Below are 18,101 nucleotides of genomic sequence, written 5' to 3'. Positions count from 1 at the left end.
CTACTAATAAAAGGCGCTAGCGCTTAATACTTTAATATCTGGCTCGTTTCATTGTATTTCATTTTATTACCTTGAGAACTCCTAAGGGGTATTACATGAGGGGTTGCCTTTTGAAAAAATACTCACAAAAAATACGCTGGGAAGACAATTGTAAGCCTGGCTTTAAAAGGGCTTGGTGTATTGCAGAGCGGCTCAAGCTTTCAGTCGACAATTCCCGTTTAGGATTTGCAGTGATATATTTTTTTTTTCGTTGTAATTTCCAGATAATTTACCCTTGAAATAAAAATAACTCTTAAAGATGCTGATGAGCAAAGAAATGCCCTTTAGTAATGTTGAAAACTGGCGGTTCCTTGGAAAAGTCCGGAATATCCAAAAAGTCCGAATTTTTGGAGTCTGTAAAAAACGGTCGGTTACTGTACATATAAAGTAAGCAGGACCACACGACAACAAAAACAACTGATGAAAAAGTTCATGATAAAGGAACATTTATTGCTGGTTGCTACAGGCTCTGTTCAGCTACTACTTTGTTCAACTGGAAATGTTGGCGCCATCATTTTGGAATCAAGTTTTTATAGGGGTGGTGCATTTCAAATTACCCCTCACTGCACCATTACATGATGCAGCAAAAGCTGTGAGATGTACCTGGGGGAGCAGCCAAAAATAGGAATTCGGCCACACTAACTCAATGTCATTGGTAAGGAAAGTAGTTTAGAACCACTGATTTTAAGGCCTGGTAAGACATAGTAGGATGGTTCTAGCATGTGATAACAGTGTTCCGCAATGAATTTCATTCTTTTTTTAGGTGCTGACAGTAGCTAGAATTGGGCATCTTGATCTCACCTGAATTCTGAGTGCTTTGCAAAAAAAAAAAAAAAAAAAAGTCACAAGTTCAGTGCAGGAAAGCAGCTAATTCTGTGATAACATAGCAGATGCTCTCGCTAAACGTCCTGTTGCGCAGTGTTTATGAAATGTTTGTATTCGTTGAGAGCGATCGAAACCCTGCTGCTCAAGGAAGCAGGGTGGCTTTCAGAGCTTGGGGTTCATTGTGCATGTTAAAGGCCAACTGCACTCAAATTTTACCTCGACCAAATTCATTTTGAATGTGTAGTACGTGCCACCAAATCAGCTGGTACCCAAGTGGTAGCCCCGTGAAATGCTTCGTTAATCAGTCGGAAGCTTTTAAAAAGGCTCCGTCGCAGACCACGCTGCACCTGCTAGTGGATCGTGTAAACAGCCACGACGCACCTGTGACGCTCCGGATGGCCAGGACTTCTTCCTCTGGCCAGCCATGCAGCTGGAGAACCGGTCAAGCTCTGCTGTGAACACTTCACCCATTTGCTGCCACGTGCACGCGTAGAGCTTGCGCGCAGGCTTGCTCCGGAGCTGCTGGCCGTCCGGCCGCTCGCTGGCCGCCTGCAACGTCACTAAAATGACCATACTGTCCTCAATTTCGGTTTCAAAATCGACGATTTTTGCCGATTGCTTGTGGCGTCCATACGCATATTTCAGCTGTTATATTTTGCATCTTGCTTTCCTTTTCGGCAGACTATACGAAACATGATTTTCAAGATGGCAGAATTTAGAGTGCAGTTGGCCTTTAAAAGTGGATGTGAAAAGCTCTGCCCGAGGTTGCACTAACAGTTTTGCCGTCGTAAAACGCAGGACCGGCACTTTGGCAAGGTGTCCCTGCACGTTGGGCACGCCAACCCGACGGCGGTGGTGTCCACCACGCTCAAGGCGTACAAGAACTACAACATTGCCCGGGCCTACCTGGGCACCACTTACTTCTGGTCCCTGTTGCCACAGAAGGGGGACAACATCACATTCCGGTTCACACCGCCCATTCGGATAGAGCGGTGAGCACAACGGCCATCCGTGACTTTTTGTGATATCTGCTGGAGGGGCAGCACCAAGTGACGGGCGTTTCTCATACAGTCCAGCCTGCTTGTAACAGCATTGACATGCCAACGAAATGTCACGGAAGATATGTTTAGCACAGTACGGACAAAGATGGAGGGAAGGACAGAACACCACGAGTGCTGACTGTCAACCACTTTTATTTGAGGAAACACAGTGAACTTGTAGTACAGTCAAACCTCGATGTAACAAACTTCAGTGTATTGGAGCCCCCGATGTAACGAACCACATTATTTTTTTAAATGCAGAGCATTTGTATAACTCACGATGTCACCTGTGTGTCGGCGTCCGCAGCAGCCAGCCTCCCCCTACACACTAAAAAGAAATAACAGTTACCGGCACCTGGTTTCGATCCCACAACCCTGCGGGCGGAACACAAGGTACATGGTGCTCTACCCACTGCGCCACAAAAGCGACACAGAATCAAAGGCTACGAACGCGCCTTATATCCTTGACTCATTCAAACTACGTCAAGAAGCTGCTGATACAACGCATTCACTACCTGTGGGCGGAACGTGAGGTACATGGTGTTCTTCCCACTGCGCCACAAAACCGACACAGAATCAAAGGCTACGAACGCACCTTATATCCTTGACTCATTCAAACTACGTCGTCAGCGGCGTGCGTTGGCGACTCAGCGGCGTGCTAGCGGCGTGATAGCTGCGTGGTGTACACGTGATAGCACCAACCCCCCAAACACTAAACGTTAACGCAATACACCCACCCCCTATGCGACGCATTTACTCGAGTCCGCCTCGCGGGGAGATGGGCCCATTTTTTAACTTCAAGTGTATGCACACCATGTATTTTCACCCTGAGTGTAACATAGTCCAGTTTGCCGAAATTTCATAGTACTAACGAAGTTTCATGAGCAACTAGGCACGAAATTTTGGTTGTAGAAGTAGACTTTGGAAAATGCAAGCGCTGAAACGGGGTCTCAATAAAATGCGACCGGCGACTCGGGCCACCCAATGCCGCGGATGCAGCGAGCCACAGGGTACGTGAGCGAGCTCCTTGCCTACAGGCTCCTTGCCTACAAGTGTGTATGGTGCTGCCGCCGTATGCCGCTGCGTTGCCCTTCGAGTTTGCACATGCTTGTTGGGTTCCATCATTCCAGCAAGTGCTTGGCAAAGCATTTGTGGGTCTTTATGAGCCTTGTGCACGAGTTTTTTTCACGCCCGCTTCCGCGATTGCCCTCCAGCGGCGGCATCTGCGTCGGCCAGAAAGCGACTCGTGCCATGTGCGGCCGTGGGAGGGGTCCGATGACTTTCGCCAGTGGGGAGGCACGCACCGTATGGCAGGAGCTTCCAAGCACTTGCGGATACTGGCTGGCCCCACCAGAGATGATTAAGCTTATCATCGCGGAGGGTATTAGGGGCTCGGGCTGTCAGCGTCTCATGTAGTCATGGTACTAAAACACCGGGACACTCATTTACACCTCGCACTAGAATGCAACGCATATTAAAAAAAACTCCGGGACACTCGTTTACGCCTCGTGCTAGAATGCTTCGTGCTACAAAGAGACCAGACTTTTATACGCCTCGAGCGCGGCCTGTAGGGGCGCCACTGAAATCCCCCTAGCGGCCCGTTTCGAAAGCAGGCGCGGGAGTCCGCACCCCGCTCCCCAGTGCCGCCGCTGCTTTTGCGGCAAGTTCACGACTGAGATTTACCGTTTGTGGGCGTTTGAAATTCATGTTTGTGTGGAGCAGTCACTCTGTTCGCAAATGGGGTGTGTTTACAAGAGTGTAAATGTTTCCGACGCGATCTTAGTGTGGTATTTTCGGTATGTATAAGCGCCAGGTGTGTGTCACAGGCCAGCGTCGCTGAACCGGCGTATGATGGAGCCGATTGTAGTTACACTGACCTGAATTTACTAGCCGTGTCTCCGTAACCACCGGTTCCTCAGATGTTCATGCTACGGCTATACACTACGATTTAAATCGGTTTTGTGCGCTGACATAATCAACGGAGCACTCATACCTGACAACACACCCTGCAGTTATGTTTGCCAATATTATACGTCAGATATTGATCACCACCATTTACAAGCCAGTCTGTGTTAATTTCGGGAATATTCAACAAAAGTACGATGGACAATGCATAATTATACTCGGGGATCAGCACACGACAGAGTCGTCTTGTCGTGAGGTGCGCGCCCGCAGACCGCAGAGCAGCGCGGAGACGGGCTTACAATATAATCCGCGTCCGCGACTAAATGCTTCTTCGAAATATCGTCATATGACACAGGGAGCCTGCAGAATAAACCAGAAACTGAAATAAGAGGGCCTTATCACATACCACACTCTTCCAACGACACCTTTCATCGCTTGTTGTACAGCCTACCCTGTATACTTCCAAAAATGCGTCCGCCGTACGATCAGCTCTTCGTTGAAGTAGAAAAACAAAAGGAAAGTGAACGCGAGATTTATGTTTGGGATTACTAAAACGTTCATTGCTTGATTCCGCTCCGCATTTGTACACGGCGTCCCCCCTCCCCGCCCCCCCCCACCGATTTCTCGAGAAATAGCAGTGCATTTCGCGTATAGTTGGTCTAGTGAAACCTACCTGGCTTAAGTTTAGACGAACGTCTTTAGCATGCCAGAAGCTGCGCTGTTTTTTTTTTTCATTTCCTTTAGAGCTATTATGATTCTAAATTCCGCATTGGCACAGCATTTATTTTTCTGTGGTTTCATTTCCTTGGTTCTTGCTATATGATGTGTGTGGGCACAAATTTAACGACGCACAGGCTTGGAATATACTTTACATTTTCGCATGTTTTATATTCTTATAAAAGGCATAAGTTATTGTCCGGGATTGGGTAATCACATCCCCGAAACATATTTTTCTGCGGCGTATATATGCGAAAGAAGCCGCATTCGTTGTCCACGCTGCAAAATGAAGCCAACCTCTCATTGTGCCAGTATCAGGTCTAAACGAGGCGTCAGTAGAATTCATTTGTGCCTGATGTTTTGGAGGTGACATGGGTGATATGTTGCGGCCGTCGCCGACGCCCGGAAGAGCGGCGACGAAGCGCGCAGAACCGCGTCCCCGGGTAGCTCTTGCAGGCGATCGCGTACTCTACGAAGACGCAGCTGCTTTTTAAGTGACCTAAACGTACTCTTTGCCTATAGTCGTCACCATAACAAGTTTTTTTTAGGGCGCGGAAAGGCGAAAAGAAGCGAAATAGAACCAAAACACTGCACGAACCCCTATCAGTCACGCAGCGCAAATCCCGTCAACGCCGCGGAGCAGCGGCGGCAGGCGGCGCAGCGATCGCGAAGCTCGAGGCGCATAGCAAAGCTGTAAACCTCTACCCACCAACGGTTTCATCTCCGTTGGCAAAAACTGCAAGGCTCCAAGAATACATTTATACACTGCATGCTTTGCCCCTCCCCAGGTTTCATGTTAGTGGAGTTGTCCGGGGATTTTAGTATGTGTTTTTGCTCATGGAGATAAAACTTTCTAGCACGAGGCATTGGAAAACGAGTTTCCCGATGTGCTCTTTTTGTTTCAGTCTACCTTGCTTATTTTTGTTACCTTGGTGGTCGTTGATTCTCCACTTCTCATATTTCATCGTTCGCGTTTTAGTCCATGCTTTTCATGTACATGTCCCTAAAAACTTTAGCTGTCCACCTACGTTGATCCATTGCTCTCAAACTCCCCTCAAAACGTATTTTACTCTTAGCTTCTCGAACTTCAAATGATGCCCAGCCTAGATCTTCCTGCACTGCTTCATTAGTCACTTAACTGTGCACCCCTAAGGCCACACGGCCTACAGTTCTCTAGTTTACTTCTCCGGTTCAAGGGGGTCTTGAAATGACGACGCCACTCTGCTAGTTTATTGCTCATGAAGACGTTCATCCTCTCTGTCTCGCTCCGCTAGAGAACGGGCTACTCAAACTCTGTGGAACAAATGTTGTTTTTGATGTTCCTGTGGCCCATATCACGAAAGGAACTGGCCAGGAATCGAAAGCTTCGAGGCGCTGATGCGCCCACTTCCCGAAATTCACAAAATTGTTAACTGGAAACGTAAAATTGAATACGTAAAGACATAATTCGCGCCGTTAGGCAGAGAAACGAAAGCGAAGAAAGGGGTTTGATTGATTGATTTTGGGGTTTGCTACACCTGGACTAAGAGGCGCGCCGTAGTGGATGACTACGGATTAATTTAGACCTCTGAGGGATCTTTAACGTGCGCTGAAATCTTGACACGCGGCAGTTTTCGTTTTTTGCCTCCATCAGAAAACCAGCCACCATGACTGGGATCGATCCCTCGTCCTTGGGGAAGAAAGAGACGCAAACACGTGTTGTAGAGAAGAACCTCTCAAAGAAATTCGCGTCACAAGATAAAGAAACGCATCTTTGTGCAGATAAAAGGCGATACATTTTTCGGTTGCGCACTCAGAAATTTTTATCGTCTGGGCAGAGTAGAAGTGCAAAAAGGGTAAGGTGATGACTTGTACTTGCCACTTATCACGTGGAAATATATGCCAGAATATCCATGGGTAACGCAACTGACGCTCATTGGTTAGCGTTGCTCGCGAGAGAGGTATGTACCAATGAAAACAGAGTTAAGCAGACGACATCGCGTTGGGCAATGGATGATCACCGCAGTCACGTGATATCTCGCTTGTTCACGAAATAGGCTTGAGTTAGGTGCTTCACAGTCTTCCATTGGAAATGTAATTTTTGTGACAACTTTGATGTTGTACAAGTTTTCTTGGTATATATTATTGTTTTACTGAAAAATAAACACCTTACTTGCATCACGTGACTTCCAGAAAGCAAGCAAGTTATTTCCAATCGGAAGTAGTGACCGAAATTTTATGCCTCAAACGATGAAACGCAGGTTGGCGCGAGGCCGGCGATGACGTGACGCATACAGTCAGCATTGTTATCTCGCTGTTTTTTACGGTGATGCGTAAGTGGTGACATGATACATTTGTGTTGGTGTTTTTCTTCTTACCTGTTCACAACTGAGCGATTATAAGGTCATCTAGGCTGTTCATTATTGAAAGGGGTAGATTTTTATCCCGTGTGAAAAAGGAGCTACTTTTTGCAACTTCGTGGTGGTGCTTCTTCGCAAGCGTACATTTTGTACCTCCCGCAGCCCAGTTCTTTTGATGGGCGCTTTCCTAAGTGGCGCGTATACCGTTTTGCAGTGCACTTTTCGCCCACATTATCAGCTTTTTTCCCACATGAACAACTTCGTTTGCCCCTCGTGTTGCGTTCCAACGAGCGGTTAGAAGCGCTTGCTGGAGCTACCTGCATCGCGCGGGTGGTCTCCGCAGCTGCATCAGCGCGCCTGCCTGTGGCACGCGAGGCGCGTTCTTGCGTGCAAAAAATGCCCCATGCGGTTCACGCTGAAGCCCACATAGACGATTAAGCTCCGACAAACAGAAACAGTGCGCAAGCCGTGTATGCGCGTCACATTTTCGTTTGCAGGAACTGCGTCACGGGGTTAGCACTTCATTTTAACGGCGAATTTCAATGTAACGACGTAAATTACGAGTTTTACCGACTTGTTACATCGAGGTTCAACTGTATGCCCAAAAAATGACCAGGAAAAAGCACTAAGGAAAACCAACATATTGGGGAATTGGGGAGATACAACTGTGGTGCCTTATAAAAGAGATGATGATTTACACGAAAGCTTCATTCTTTTTTTGCAAAGACCAAGGAAGTTGATGCTCTTCTCTTGTAGTGTGGCTATCACTGGTGCTCCCGTATTCTCCCGTATCATCTTCTTCTTGTGCCTATTCGAGATGTTAGTGCATATGAACTCAGTCACAGCAGTAAACCTGCAGGTGCCCATTCACTGCTTTGTGCACATCGTTGTGATGCTCTTGGGGCCTATCATTCAAGCTTACAGCTACGTGGCCAATGTACTGTTCATTGCAGATCAATGGTATAGAGTACATACACCCCTATTGCGCACGACAGAGGGAGTTTTGCTCTTATTTGAGCAAGAAGGTTGTTCTTTTGTGTTTCCAATGGCACGTTTGCACAGTGAAACTAGTTGGGAACAGAAAATAAACGTTTCCGTGGTGTCACATCTTTTTTGTTAGTAAGAGAGTTTATGGATGTTTGGTACCACGAGTAACCTGTCTCTTACCATTCTCGATGGGCTTGCTTTCGAGTCGTGTCTTCATCAGATGCTTTTCCAACTTTGAAATGGGCACTATCAAAAGGGAAGGGTACCTTGCTGTCAATGTGCGCTCCACTTGCTTATTAAAGCTAGAATTCTTGGGATGAGAGCAGGATTCCTTTAAAGCGTTAGCCAAGCAGCAGCTGGTGATAGCGCTTATCGTGAGTTTAGACTGTGCAATACCTGTGACAGCAGTGTTTTGTTTGCTTTAGGTTCATGTTTTCAGCAGATGTGGTTCCTAGAAAACACCAGTATAGGGTCCAAGAATATATATAGCTGTTTTCCGGAGCCTCGTGAAGGACCTTGAGTGGTTCGAGGCAGTGGCGGCAGAGGTTCCTGTTCAGTTTGGAAGCGAAATTTTGGGGCCTACATTTTCTGGCATAGCAAAGAATCAGGAAATCGTTTCGTTCCACACTGTGCCTTGCAGAGTGTGTGCAAAAACCCTGTTTCTCACAGCTCGAAATAGGTCGCTGAAGATTTGCACTAGGCACAACCTAATATAAACACCACTTTTTTGAAAGGAGGCGTTGCCTTTGTACATCACACGTGACAATTTTTACATGAACAGTGCTAATTGTCTCTTCATGGGTGCCTCCACTAAAGGGACACTGAAAACAAAACTGAAGTCGGTCTAGATAGATAGATTGGTGTCCCCAGAAAATGAATATACCAGTCTCGGGGGCAGTTCCTTTAAAAACAATCGTGTAAATAATAAAAAAGTGAAGCTATTAATCACATAGCAGAGATAACGTAAACAGCGACTGATCGAATGGGACAAGAGTCACGTGACGAACAACACAAGAAGCGCACCTACAGGCTCTCAAAGAAACACGCAAAATCTTTCTTTACGCATTAACTTTCATAAGTCGTAAACAGCTGTAAATATACCTACAGGTGTAATTCAAGCCATGCTAACATTCGCAATCTGCCAAGCTGCGGCGCTGCTGGCGGTTGCGATGGTTATTGCACGTTTAACGTAGCGGCTGTGATAGCTGCGTTCAAGATGCTTCATATGGTAGGTTTTAGTTTTTCTGCTAGACCACACTGCTGCTTCATTCGCTTCCTGTCGCTGTTTGCATAATGCGAAACGTTGTGAAATGAAGTGAGGGAAATGAGAGAAAAGTGCGTTTTTCAGTTGGTAATTTCTCCACAATTGAAGCGTCTTTTGCTTCTGGATAAAAGCTGAGAGGGCTACAGGGCAGTTGAACTTTAGTCTGAACCAAACTTGCTAGTTTCCATCAGCGTCTCTTTAACGTGAAAGATTTGTGCTACTCTGGCCCTCAACCTGAGCTGCGTTTGTATGTTGAAGTATTCACACTTTTAGAGCAGTCACCTTCCAAAACACCTGCCGTGTTTCAGTGCACCTTTCTTGAGCTGCTGTCATGAAACGTCAAATTTACGTGTGTGTGACGTTGAAAGGCAACCCTGAGAAGCGGGGTGTTCGTATGGTGCCGTGCCCCTACACTGTGTGCATGGGCATGACCCGTGCCTGTGCCCCAGTGTGCTAATCACTCCCACGGTCCTCTTCCCTCCCTGCAGGTTTCTGTTTCGTAGCGGGAACCTGGAGCACCCCGACGACAAGTTCTACAACACCACCGTCGAGGTACGGCTCGACTACGAGCCGGTGCTCTGGCCGCTTCCTCGTACTGCGGATGGGTTCTACGTGGTCGGCCGCTTCAAGGACAGCACGGGAGTGGCCGAGGGGAGGCTGCCACCCGATATGGGCCACGTGCACACCCTGAGGCTGAATATACAGTACGACTCGACACACTGGGCCATTCTTAGCGAGGTGAGTGCAGTTCTTTCTTTTTTTTAAAAGGGGGGGTGCCAACGTATTCTGCCCTCTTCGTCGTTTTCTTGTTCATCTTGTTCCTTGTATTTTTCCTCCTCGACCTCCTCCTCCTCCTCGTCCTCATCCCCCACATCATCATCATCATCCAGCAGATCCACCTCTCCAGGACTTCTCGTATGGACTTCAACTACGCATTCTATCCTGTGTCGTCCCGATTCGTTCTTTTGCTTCAAACTTTCTCGCCTCATGTGTCCACCAACCTCTCGGACTATCCCTACTTGTAATCCTGTGCCTTGCTAGCCACCCCTTGTTGGTGCATCTTCAGCATCACATCTCTGGCATGACTGGGATGTTTTCGCAGCTTTGTTCTTTAATCCATGATGACAGCTAGTTATTCCTATTCATGCGGCATCAGTTTTCCTTTCCACTGATTTCCAAGCTGAGCAAGGTTTTCTTTAACGGTGCTTTGCAAGTTAGCACCAGAAGTATGCTTTGGTTGTACACCATTCTCTTTAGTGACATACTTTTTATTATCACTTAGTGGTCTTGCTGAAAGAATGCCATCTTATACTCTAATAAAATAAAACAGTTCTTGCTGTCTGAGGCAGGCATTTATTTAGCACAGTGGGTCCTGAAATGGGAGCTTGCAGAGGCATTTTTACAGGGTTTTGCAACTTGTAAACCACTGAATCGTTTGCATTTAAATTTTGCTGAAAGGGCTCAATTTATGGTCTGCATAGTTTAAATGCAACATGGGCAGCACAGGTTTCCTGGTTTTTTATTTTAAAATCAAATAAAAACCTTTTTTTTGTTATGGGAGACAAATTAGCAAAAAAATATTTACCAGGAGCGCGTGTCCTAGCCAACTTATAGGGAATTTATCGCAATTTGGCAAGAAAAGGCAAACGCACGAACCGACTGTTCGATACCCTTATTCTCAGAGCTTCACCGGATCAGGTAGAGGAAGACATCATAAAGACGTTCTTTCTTTTTGCACCCCTTACGCCCCCACCCCCCCTGCCATGTATCTCATAGGCCAGTGTTTTCCAGGAGCTGGACGCCCTGTTTACATTGGGAGAATTGCAGGCTGCCCTTTGTCAGAGCCGGTATAAGTCAACTACAGGGCACGATGGAATCACTGGCAGCATCTGCGCAGCTTAGACGAAGCAGCACAGGAGCATCGTTTAGAACTAGCAAATTCACAACGGGAACGAGGAAAGGTCTCTCTAGTTGTTAAACCCACTTTAGTCACTCTCATACCAAAGCCCAGTAAAGACTTATTCAAACTTGCAAATTTAAGACCCGTTTTTTTGACGCCCACGCTGTGCAAGCTTCTGGAGCACATGATTTGCATTTCAATGCAGCAGCACTTAGAATATGTCCAACTGTGGTTCCATCCCCCACAAACTGGCTTTAGACCTCATCTTGGAACACATGATGCCCTATGGCTACTCAGACGTGTTACCTACCGTAAAGGAGCCGGTACCCTCCCCAATTGCGTACTTGCGGTTGATATGTGAAAGGCATTTGATAACGTTAATCATCAAGCAATACTAGAAGAGTTGGCCCAGGCTTACCCCACCCAGCATGCTCGAAATTCAATTCGGAGCTTCCTATGCCAACGACCAGTTCAACTTGCAGCATCGGCACCGGCCTTCACGGGTCTACCTTTGGACCATCATTGTTCAATTTAGCCTCGACGAGAGTACCTAGTGCGATTGCTAGAGAAGGACTAGGTGGCTAGGTTTGCAATCTATGCCAACAATATAACAATTTGGGCCAAAGCACAAGACTTTGACGTGTCAAATCCATGATCATCGAACTCCAAGCAGCTGTCCACAGCCTTACGGACACTTTGCCTTCTCTTGGGCTCGCCTTAGTGCCAGATGAAACAGAATTTCTGATTGTTCATTGTAGCAAGAGAATACCTCGGCAGTTTCATCAGGTGGTATACATTGGACACTCCTATTCCATCTGAAGCCGGTCGGATCAGGCTTCTGGGATTGCCACTAGCCAGCAGCAACAGTACCAAACAATGGATAAATCAGCTGAAATCAAGCTGGAAGCTGATGCTACACTTAGGGTCACGTATGTCGAATAAGTATGGGGGTGCAACTCAAATGGCAACACATACACTGGCAAGGGCAGTGTCACGGGGTTGAATATGTTATGGGGCTCCGGTGTAGGATCTCACTGCCACCCACCTGAAACATCTTGACATTATGAATTGGACAGTTCGCTGCACAATAACTGGCCTTCCTCGACACATGCTTCCCCCCGTCGTTCTGCGTGTCGCTTTGCGCCCTTGTGCGAGGGCATTTCGCGGGGATTCCCGTCCCTCTTCCACACCTCAAAGTGGTGCACCCCCCCCAAGAACACATGCATTTGCATGGCACTCCCATGTCATTTCAAAACGACGGCCTCTAGTTTTAGAGAATTCGGCCCAGCACATGACACTGCCAGGGAAACACTTCAATACCTCCCTCCTCTTCTACCGTCGTGCCTTGTAGGAACTCACGCCTGGAACTGATTGCTCGTAGCATTGTACCCAAGATGACCCTACCTTCTGCGGAGCCTTCAAATACCCAGGGTTGCCGAGGTGTTCATAAACAAAAGCAACGCCAACAGTGCGCATAACACACCCTCTATTGCGAGAAATGGTACCATCCGTTGTCCTTACAGCCAACAAAACCTATCGTCGATAGGTTTTGTTGGTTGTCCTTACAACCAACAAAACCTATCGTCATTTAGCGCTGTAACAACAGGACTTGTTTCATCGTGTCCCTCCAGACACGGATCCTCCAAATCATGACATCGATTTTCTTAAAGCCGTAGGCAATTATAGTATGCAGAGTGGCCTTGCGAGGTTAGTGTAGTCCGGGGGTGACCATTCATAGACGTAAGAGTGAGCTCAAAGAGACATTCATTGTTTAACAAAGACCTTTGCTACTTCCCCATCTCTTCTCTTCCCATTCCCCATGCAGGGCCTCCATGCCTCCCCTTTCCTTCAATAAAGGCCTGAATGAATCAATCAATCACCCTATGCAGATACATGTTAAGAACCCAAAAAGGGTTAGCCTGCAGCCATAGAAGAAAACAGGTTTTTCTTAGAATGAGGAAACTGGGGCAACATGAGTGCCTGTTCTTTAAAAAAAAAAAAAAACAGACCACAAACTGTGACCTTCGTGCAAAAATTGATCACAATCAAGCGAGCCCTTTTCCTGAAATAATCCTTTTAAAAGATGCCCATTTATAGCTGCAGTGCGCTGAACATCAGCCATCTTAAAGGCCAACTGCATCGAAATTTTGCCGTGGCCAAATATACCTGTGTAGTTACCGCCAAACTACTTAGTGCATGGCTCGTAGCCCTGTGAAGTACCTAGCTAATCTTTTGAGTGTTTGAAATAGCCCCACAGCAGGTGATGCTAAGGGGACAGGTGCAGCGCGCAACCAGCTATGTAGCGGAAAGGACGTATCCCAGCCAGAGCACCGCTTGGCATGCGGCGTTTTGCTGCTGAGCACGAGGACGCGGGTTCGATTCCCGGCCACGGCAGCCACTTTTCTGATGAAGGCAAAAAGCAAAAACGCCCTTGTGTTCAAGATTTCGCTTGTTAAAGATCCCCAGGTAGTCAAAATTAATCCAGAGCCCTCCACTACGGCGCGCCTCATCGTCTGCGTTGCGTCAGCGCATTAAACCCTACAATCAATCAATCAATCATCAAACCGCTTGGCGTGCATCTCCAATTTCAACAGTGCACGTGCTAAGATTACGTGCACGCCTCACTGGACTGGCCAGCCAGTCAAGATTGCTCACGCTGTTCATACCGCCGTTTTCTCATTATGGGTTTCAAAATTGCCTGTTTTTGCTGGTCACTTGCAGCTTGATTGTGCATATTTCAGATGTCATATATTGTACAAGGTTCCCTCCTTTTTAGTCCGATTGTGTGGAAGTGGTACGTTAAAGTGGTTGAAAATTTTTTGCCCACCGCGGCGGCTCAGTGGCTAAGGCATTGTGCTGCTGAGCCCAGTGACGCAGATTCAATTCCCTGTGGCAGCCGGCGCTTTTCTGATGGAGGCAAAAAGCGAAAACGCCTGTGTGTTCGAGATTTTTAGCACACGTTAAATATCTCCAGGAGGTCAAAATTTATCCGAAGCCCTCCACTACGACGCGCCTCATTGCCTGTGGAGCACTGGCATGTTAATCCTCATAATCAATCAATCAGGTTGAAATTTTTGCTGCAGTTCGCCTTTCAAATCCTGGTCTTTATTAATGGTGAAGTCGTAACCCAAACTGTCCATCCCATCTACTCGTATTGAAGAGTCACATTTCTGCTTTGCTACTTGGAAACCCAGGGCCAAATTTTAGAACTGAACTGTTGAGACAGTACAAGGCAGACTGCCTGTTGCGTACTGCTTTATACGACCTTGCAGGGGCTTGCATTGTTGCACTTGACTCTTCTGCGGCCACTGCTGTTACTGTCTACGAAAGCACACAGATGTCATGCGCGGCCAATAATGTCGTAGTTCCCATTGAGGACGTGGTTATTATAAAGGCAGTGCTTTGGGGCGCAGTGCCGATAATGCTGCGGTCTAAACAATAGTCCAGCCACGCAGCTTTTTAAACTGCATTCTTGTCGAAAATGTGTGGCAATCTGATGGAAAAAAATTTAAGGCATGGGCTTCCCATTCCGGACTTCAATTTGATTTTTACAACTCACTTCAGTGTCCCTTCAAGGCCCTCCATTTTGAGCTGTACTCGCTGCTCTCAATCTTGCATTCATTGTCACTGTCATCATCACACTGCGAGTTGTGCGCTTTGAATCCATCGGCACCATACTCTTGCACTAGACCCCTACTCATATTCCTCGGCAAAATCCTCGTGGTACTCCTCTTTGACGGTCTTGTCGCAATCCTCGGTAAACCCCTTGGCAAGCATCCAGCCTTACTTATCAAAGATTAGATACTTCCCTGGTGCACATTTTGTTAAACTCAGCGTTGCACTTGTGATCACACTTGTATTTAATATGTTCCTTTTGACACTCCTGAAGGCACTGCTAATCCACACTACTTGTTGAACTCTACTTTCCTTGTAAGATTTTCAGTCATACTGCTTGTACAACTGCTGGTAATAGTCCTTAATAAATTTGTGCTAACACTCATTGCATACTCCGTTGGCCCCCTTGTCACACTTCTAGTGAAACTACTGGTCATACTCCTTGTTTCCTCTAACTTGGCAACATAAAAATCTCTTATGCCAGGCTCAAACTGCGAACGAAGAGATTTCTAGTTAGATCACTTCCTTTTAGGAAATGTTTCACATTATGAAGGAAACTCGCTCCAGGATATTTCACCTTGTTGAAATCTTTGGCATTCAATCTTTCAGCTGTTACATTGCCATGACAGTACCGCAAAATATTTTTGGCCACAATTTTTTTCTCTTTAAATTTCCAGATATGGATCAAACCACTCAACGGCACTCCGCAGACCAACACAACTGCGGCCAAGAGTCGCCGGTGATTGGGCCTGGAGGATAGGCACAGGGTAAAACGGATCCTTCGTAACAGGCCGCACTTCTATTCAAGATCCTATACGCGAGGACAGTGCAATAATTGCTCTTCTTAAAGTGGCCGAGCTGTGTGCTGCTTTGCACTGCACGGCCTCCTTGGTGCATTGCCTCGACTTTAGCCGTGCTTCTTGCGAGTGACGTGCCAGTTGAACATGCCTTGCCACCAGACGAACTGTGTGTCTTTCAAATAATTCTTTTTCAAAGTGCTGGAACTGCAAACAGTGCCTGTGCAACGTCATCGAAGCTCCACTGACTGTGCTTCTTCTTTTATGATTTTGTTTTTTTGTTTTCGAATTGTTTCAAGGACTTTATTAGGCTTAAGACAGTGGTTCGTCACAAGTTGTGATAAACGATTTTTCCAGTGAGAATGTTGACTTTGTTAAGTCTTTTAGTTTATGTGCAATTTTCTATTTGCTGTTTCATTTTTATAGGAGCAGACTGTTTTCTAGTTCTATCTACGATACACCGGGGAAATTCTCCTGGGGCCCGCAACAGCTATAACCATGCAAAGATTAGCAATGCTAAACAACGTGTTAACCCTACTATTCACCTGCCTCATCATAGCAGTGTTGTTAAGTATGTCCTGTCCACTCTGAAGTTTTTCTTACGTTTGTACTATATAATTATGCCTTAGATGTAATAATTATTCATCGTAACAAAGCTTTACAGGGGTGATGTAACAAAATTGCAATTAAAGATTAAGTATTAAACTTTGCTTATTAAAGTTGGTGCTCACTATATTTTGGTCATCTGACTACAACTCGTTTTCGTTCTGCAAGTTTCTTTGTAGGCCAGTAACCTTTCATTACAAAAAGTGTTCTTTAGCTACACAACTTTTGCATGTGATTGTAAGAGTGCACATGTCAGCAAGGGTTGTGTTGCTGTGTGGTCTTGTAATGATTGCAGCATGGAATACTTCTTTGCCTTGTGTTTTTCTTTTTCTTCTGAACAAAGTCTAATCACCAAAGTGTTTTCAAAGCAGAATCGTTGCAGCTGACACTGCTCTATACTTACTACATAACCCTGTGGCACCCATTACAACAAAAAATGCATCAAAGGTGGAATAGTGTTGTCATCGTACACACAGTTATGGGCAGCAGATGAAGAAAGCGCCTTGCATTGCTGGGTTTTGTTGCAACTTTCAGTTTTGAGTCGTGGCGTCATTCGGCTTCAACTTGTGCATGGTGGTAGCGCCTCACGCAACAAATTGCATTGCATCACTTGAGCGTTGACCTGTGCAACTACCTGTGGTGTCCAATTTTTTACGCGCCCTAGTGCTAACATTTTATCTGTTGCCGGCAGAACGTGATAGGATGAGCCACATAGCTAAACTGCGTAATCAAAGCTAGCATCGCGAGGGTATATTGCTGAGGAACTTCAAACGCAACTTGTGCTGCCTTTCTAGGACTACACTTATCTATGTATGTGTGGTTGTGGTCGCCCATTGCCGCGGGTGATTGTAGTGAAAAACATATCACCCTGGTGCGAATGTTCAGAAATTACTGAAACTTTTGTCGTTTCAGTTATAATATCCAGGGGCGCAGGAAATGCTATTGGCACAAATTTCTTATATGTGTCCTCACTTGTAGCCTAGACAGCCAGCATTGCAAGTATGTGCATGTGTGTGTACGTGTGTGTGTGTCTGTGTGCATTTTTAAAAGTTGTCGCGTTAGACATTGTTACTTTGTACATTTACGTTGTAAGCTCTTTTGTTCTGGTCTGTTATGCCTGCAGTGCACTAACTTATAAATGGCACCACGATGTGAAATGCAGTGTTAGGGTGTGTAATATCAAAAGAAAAATACCTGCGCACTTCGCTGAGCTAAATACTAAAGATCATGAGGCCAGGAACTTTTAGTGCATAGACGAATTGGCACTCCAAACTTAAGTGGGCCAAGTTGTTAGTCAAGGGGGCTACTCTTAATTCATGCCATTAAGGGGCCAGTTTCATGTCATTTGGAAATATGGCAGGTGTTACTAGAGTACTAGCACTAATCAAAAATGCCACTACTCAAAAATACCTGAGCCTGTTATAGCCAACGTCTCTGTTTCTGTGTGTGTGTATGCATGTGTGTCCTTTTGGTTCCAATGTTCAGTTCAGTTTGGTGCACTAGCAGTTTGGTTTTAAGAAATGATACAAGTGTACATACTAATTGTGCTTGTTTGAAACAATAAAGTATTTTTTTACTGTTGCACCCTTGTATAGATCGTAGCAGGTAAAAAATAGGAGGCACCCGCTGCGGTGGCTCAGTGGCTAAGGCGTTGCGCTGCTGAGCACAAGAATGCGGGTTCGATTCCCACCCGCGGCGGCCGCTTTTCTGATGGAGGCGGAAAACAAAAACGCCCGTGTGTACGAGATTTCGGCGCACGATAAAGATCCCCAGGTGGTCAAAATTAATCCGTAGCCCTCCACTACGGCGAGCCTCATTGCCTACGTTGCGTCGGCGTGTTAAACTCTACAATCAATCAATCAACCAGAAATTTGGAGGCATTTAAACATTTTTATCCTCTACTGCTGGCCTTGGTGTCCTGCTATAGAAAAACCTCATTATGTGGTAATATTTGCAAGAAAAGTTTTAGGCGGAGTTCTGAGGTTAGCGCATTACAAAGGTTTGGCACATTGATTTGTCATGTCTAGAAGCGGTGTCCATGACCACCTCTTCATACTGGGGCTGAAG

At 46.2% G+C, this 18,101-nt stretch overlaps 1 protein-coding gene across 2 annotated transcripts in view; it reads left to right on the top strand.

The window, feature by feature from the left end:
* The window catches only part of Mgat4a (alpha-1,3-mannosyl-glycoprotein 4-beta-N-acetylglucosaminyltransferase a), a 179,284-nt gene extending 161,668 nt beyond the window's left edge, over positions 1 to 17,616 (top strand). For both annotated transcript variants that reach the window (XM_077703518.1, XM_077703519.1), the window contains 3 exons: positions 1,663 to 1,856; positions 9,605 to 9,854; positions 15,309 to 17,616. In XM_077703518.1, the coding sequence (XP_077559644.1) occupies positions 1,663 to 1,856; positions 9,605 to 9,854; positions 15,309 to 15,374 (510 nt within the window). In that variant the 3' untranslated portion in view covers positions 15,375 to 17,616. The remainder of the gene's footprint in view (positions 1 to 1,662; positions 1,857 to 9,604; positions 9,855 to 15,308) is intronic.
* Positions 17,617 to 18,101: the final 485 nt, after the last annotated feature.

The sequence above is a fragment of the Haemaphysalis longicornis genome, unplaced genomic scaffold, assembly GCF_048455015.1.
Source record: "Haemaphysalis longicornis isolate Haplotype H1 unplaced genomic scaffold, Haemaphysalis longicornis Haplotype H1 scaffold_3, whole genome shotgun sequence".
Taxonomy (NCBI): domain Eukaryota; kingdom Metazoa; phylum Arthropoda; class Arachnida; order Ixodida; family Ixodidae; genus Haemaphysalis; species Haemaphysalis longicornis.
The sequence above is the reverse complement of the archived record's forward strand: the minus strand, read 5'-3'. Positions and strand labels throughout refer to the sequence as shown.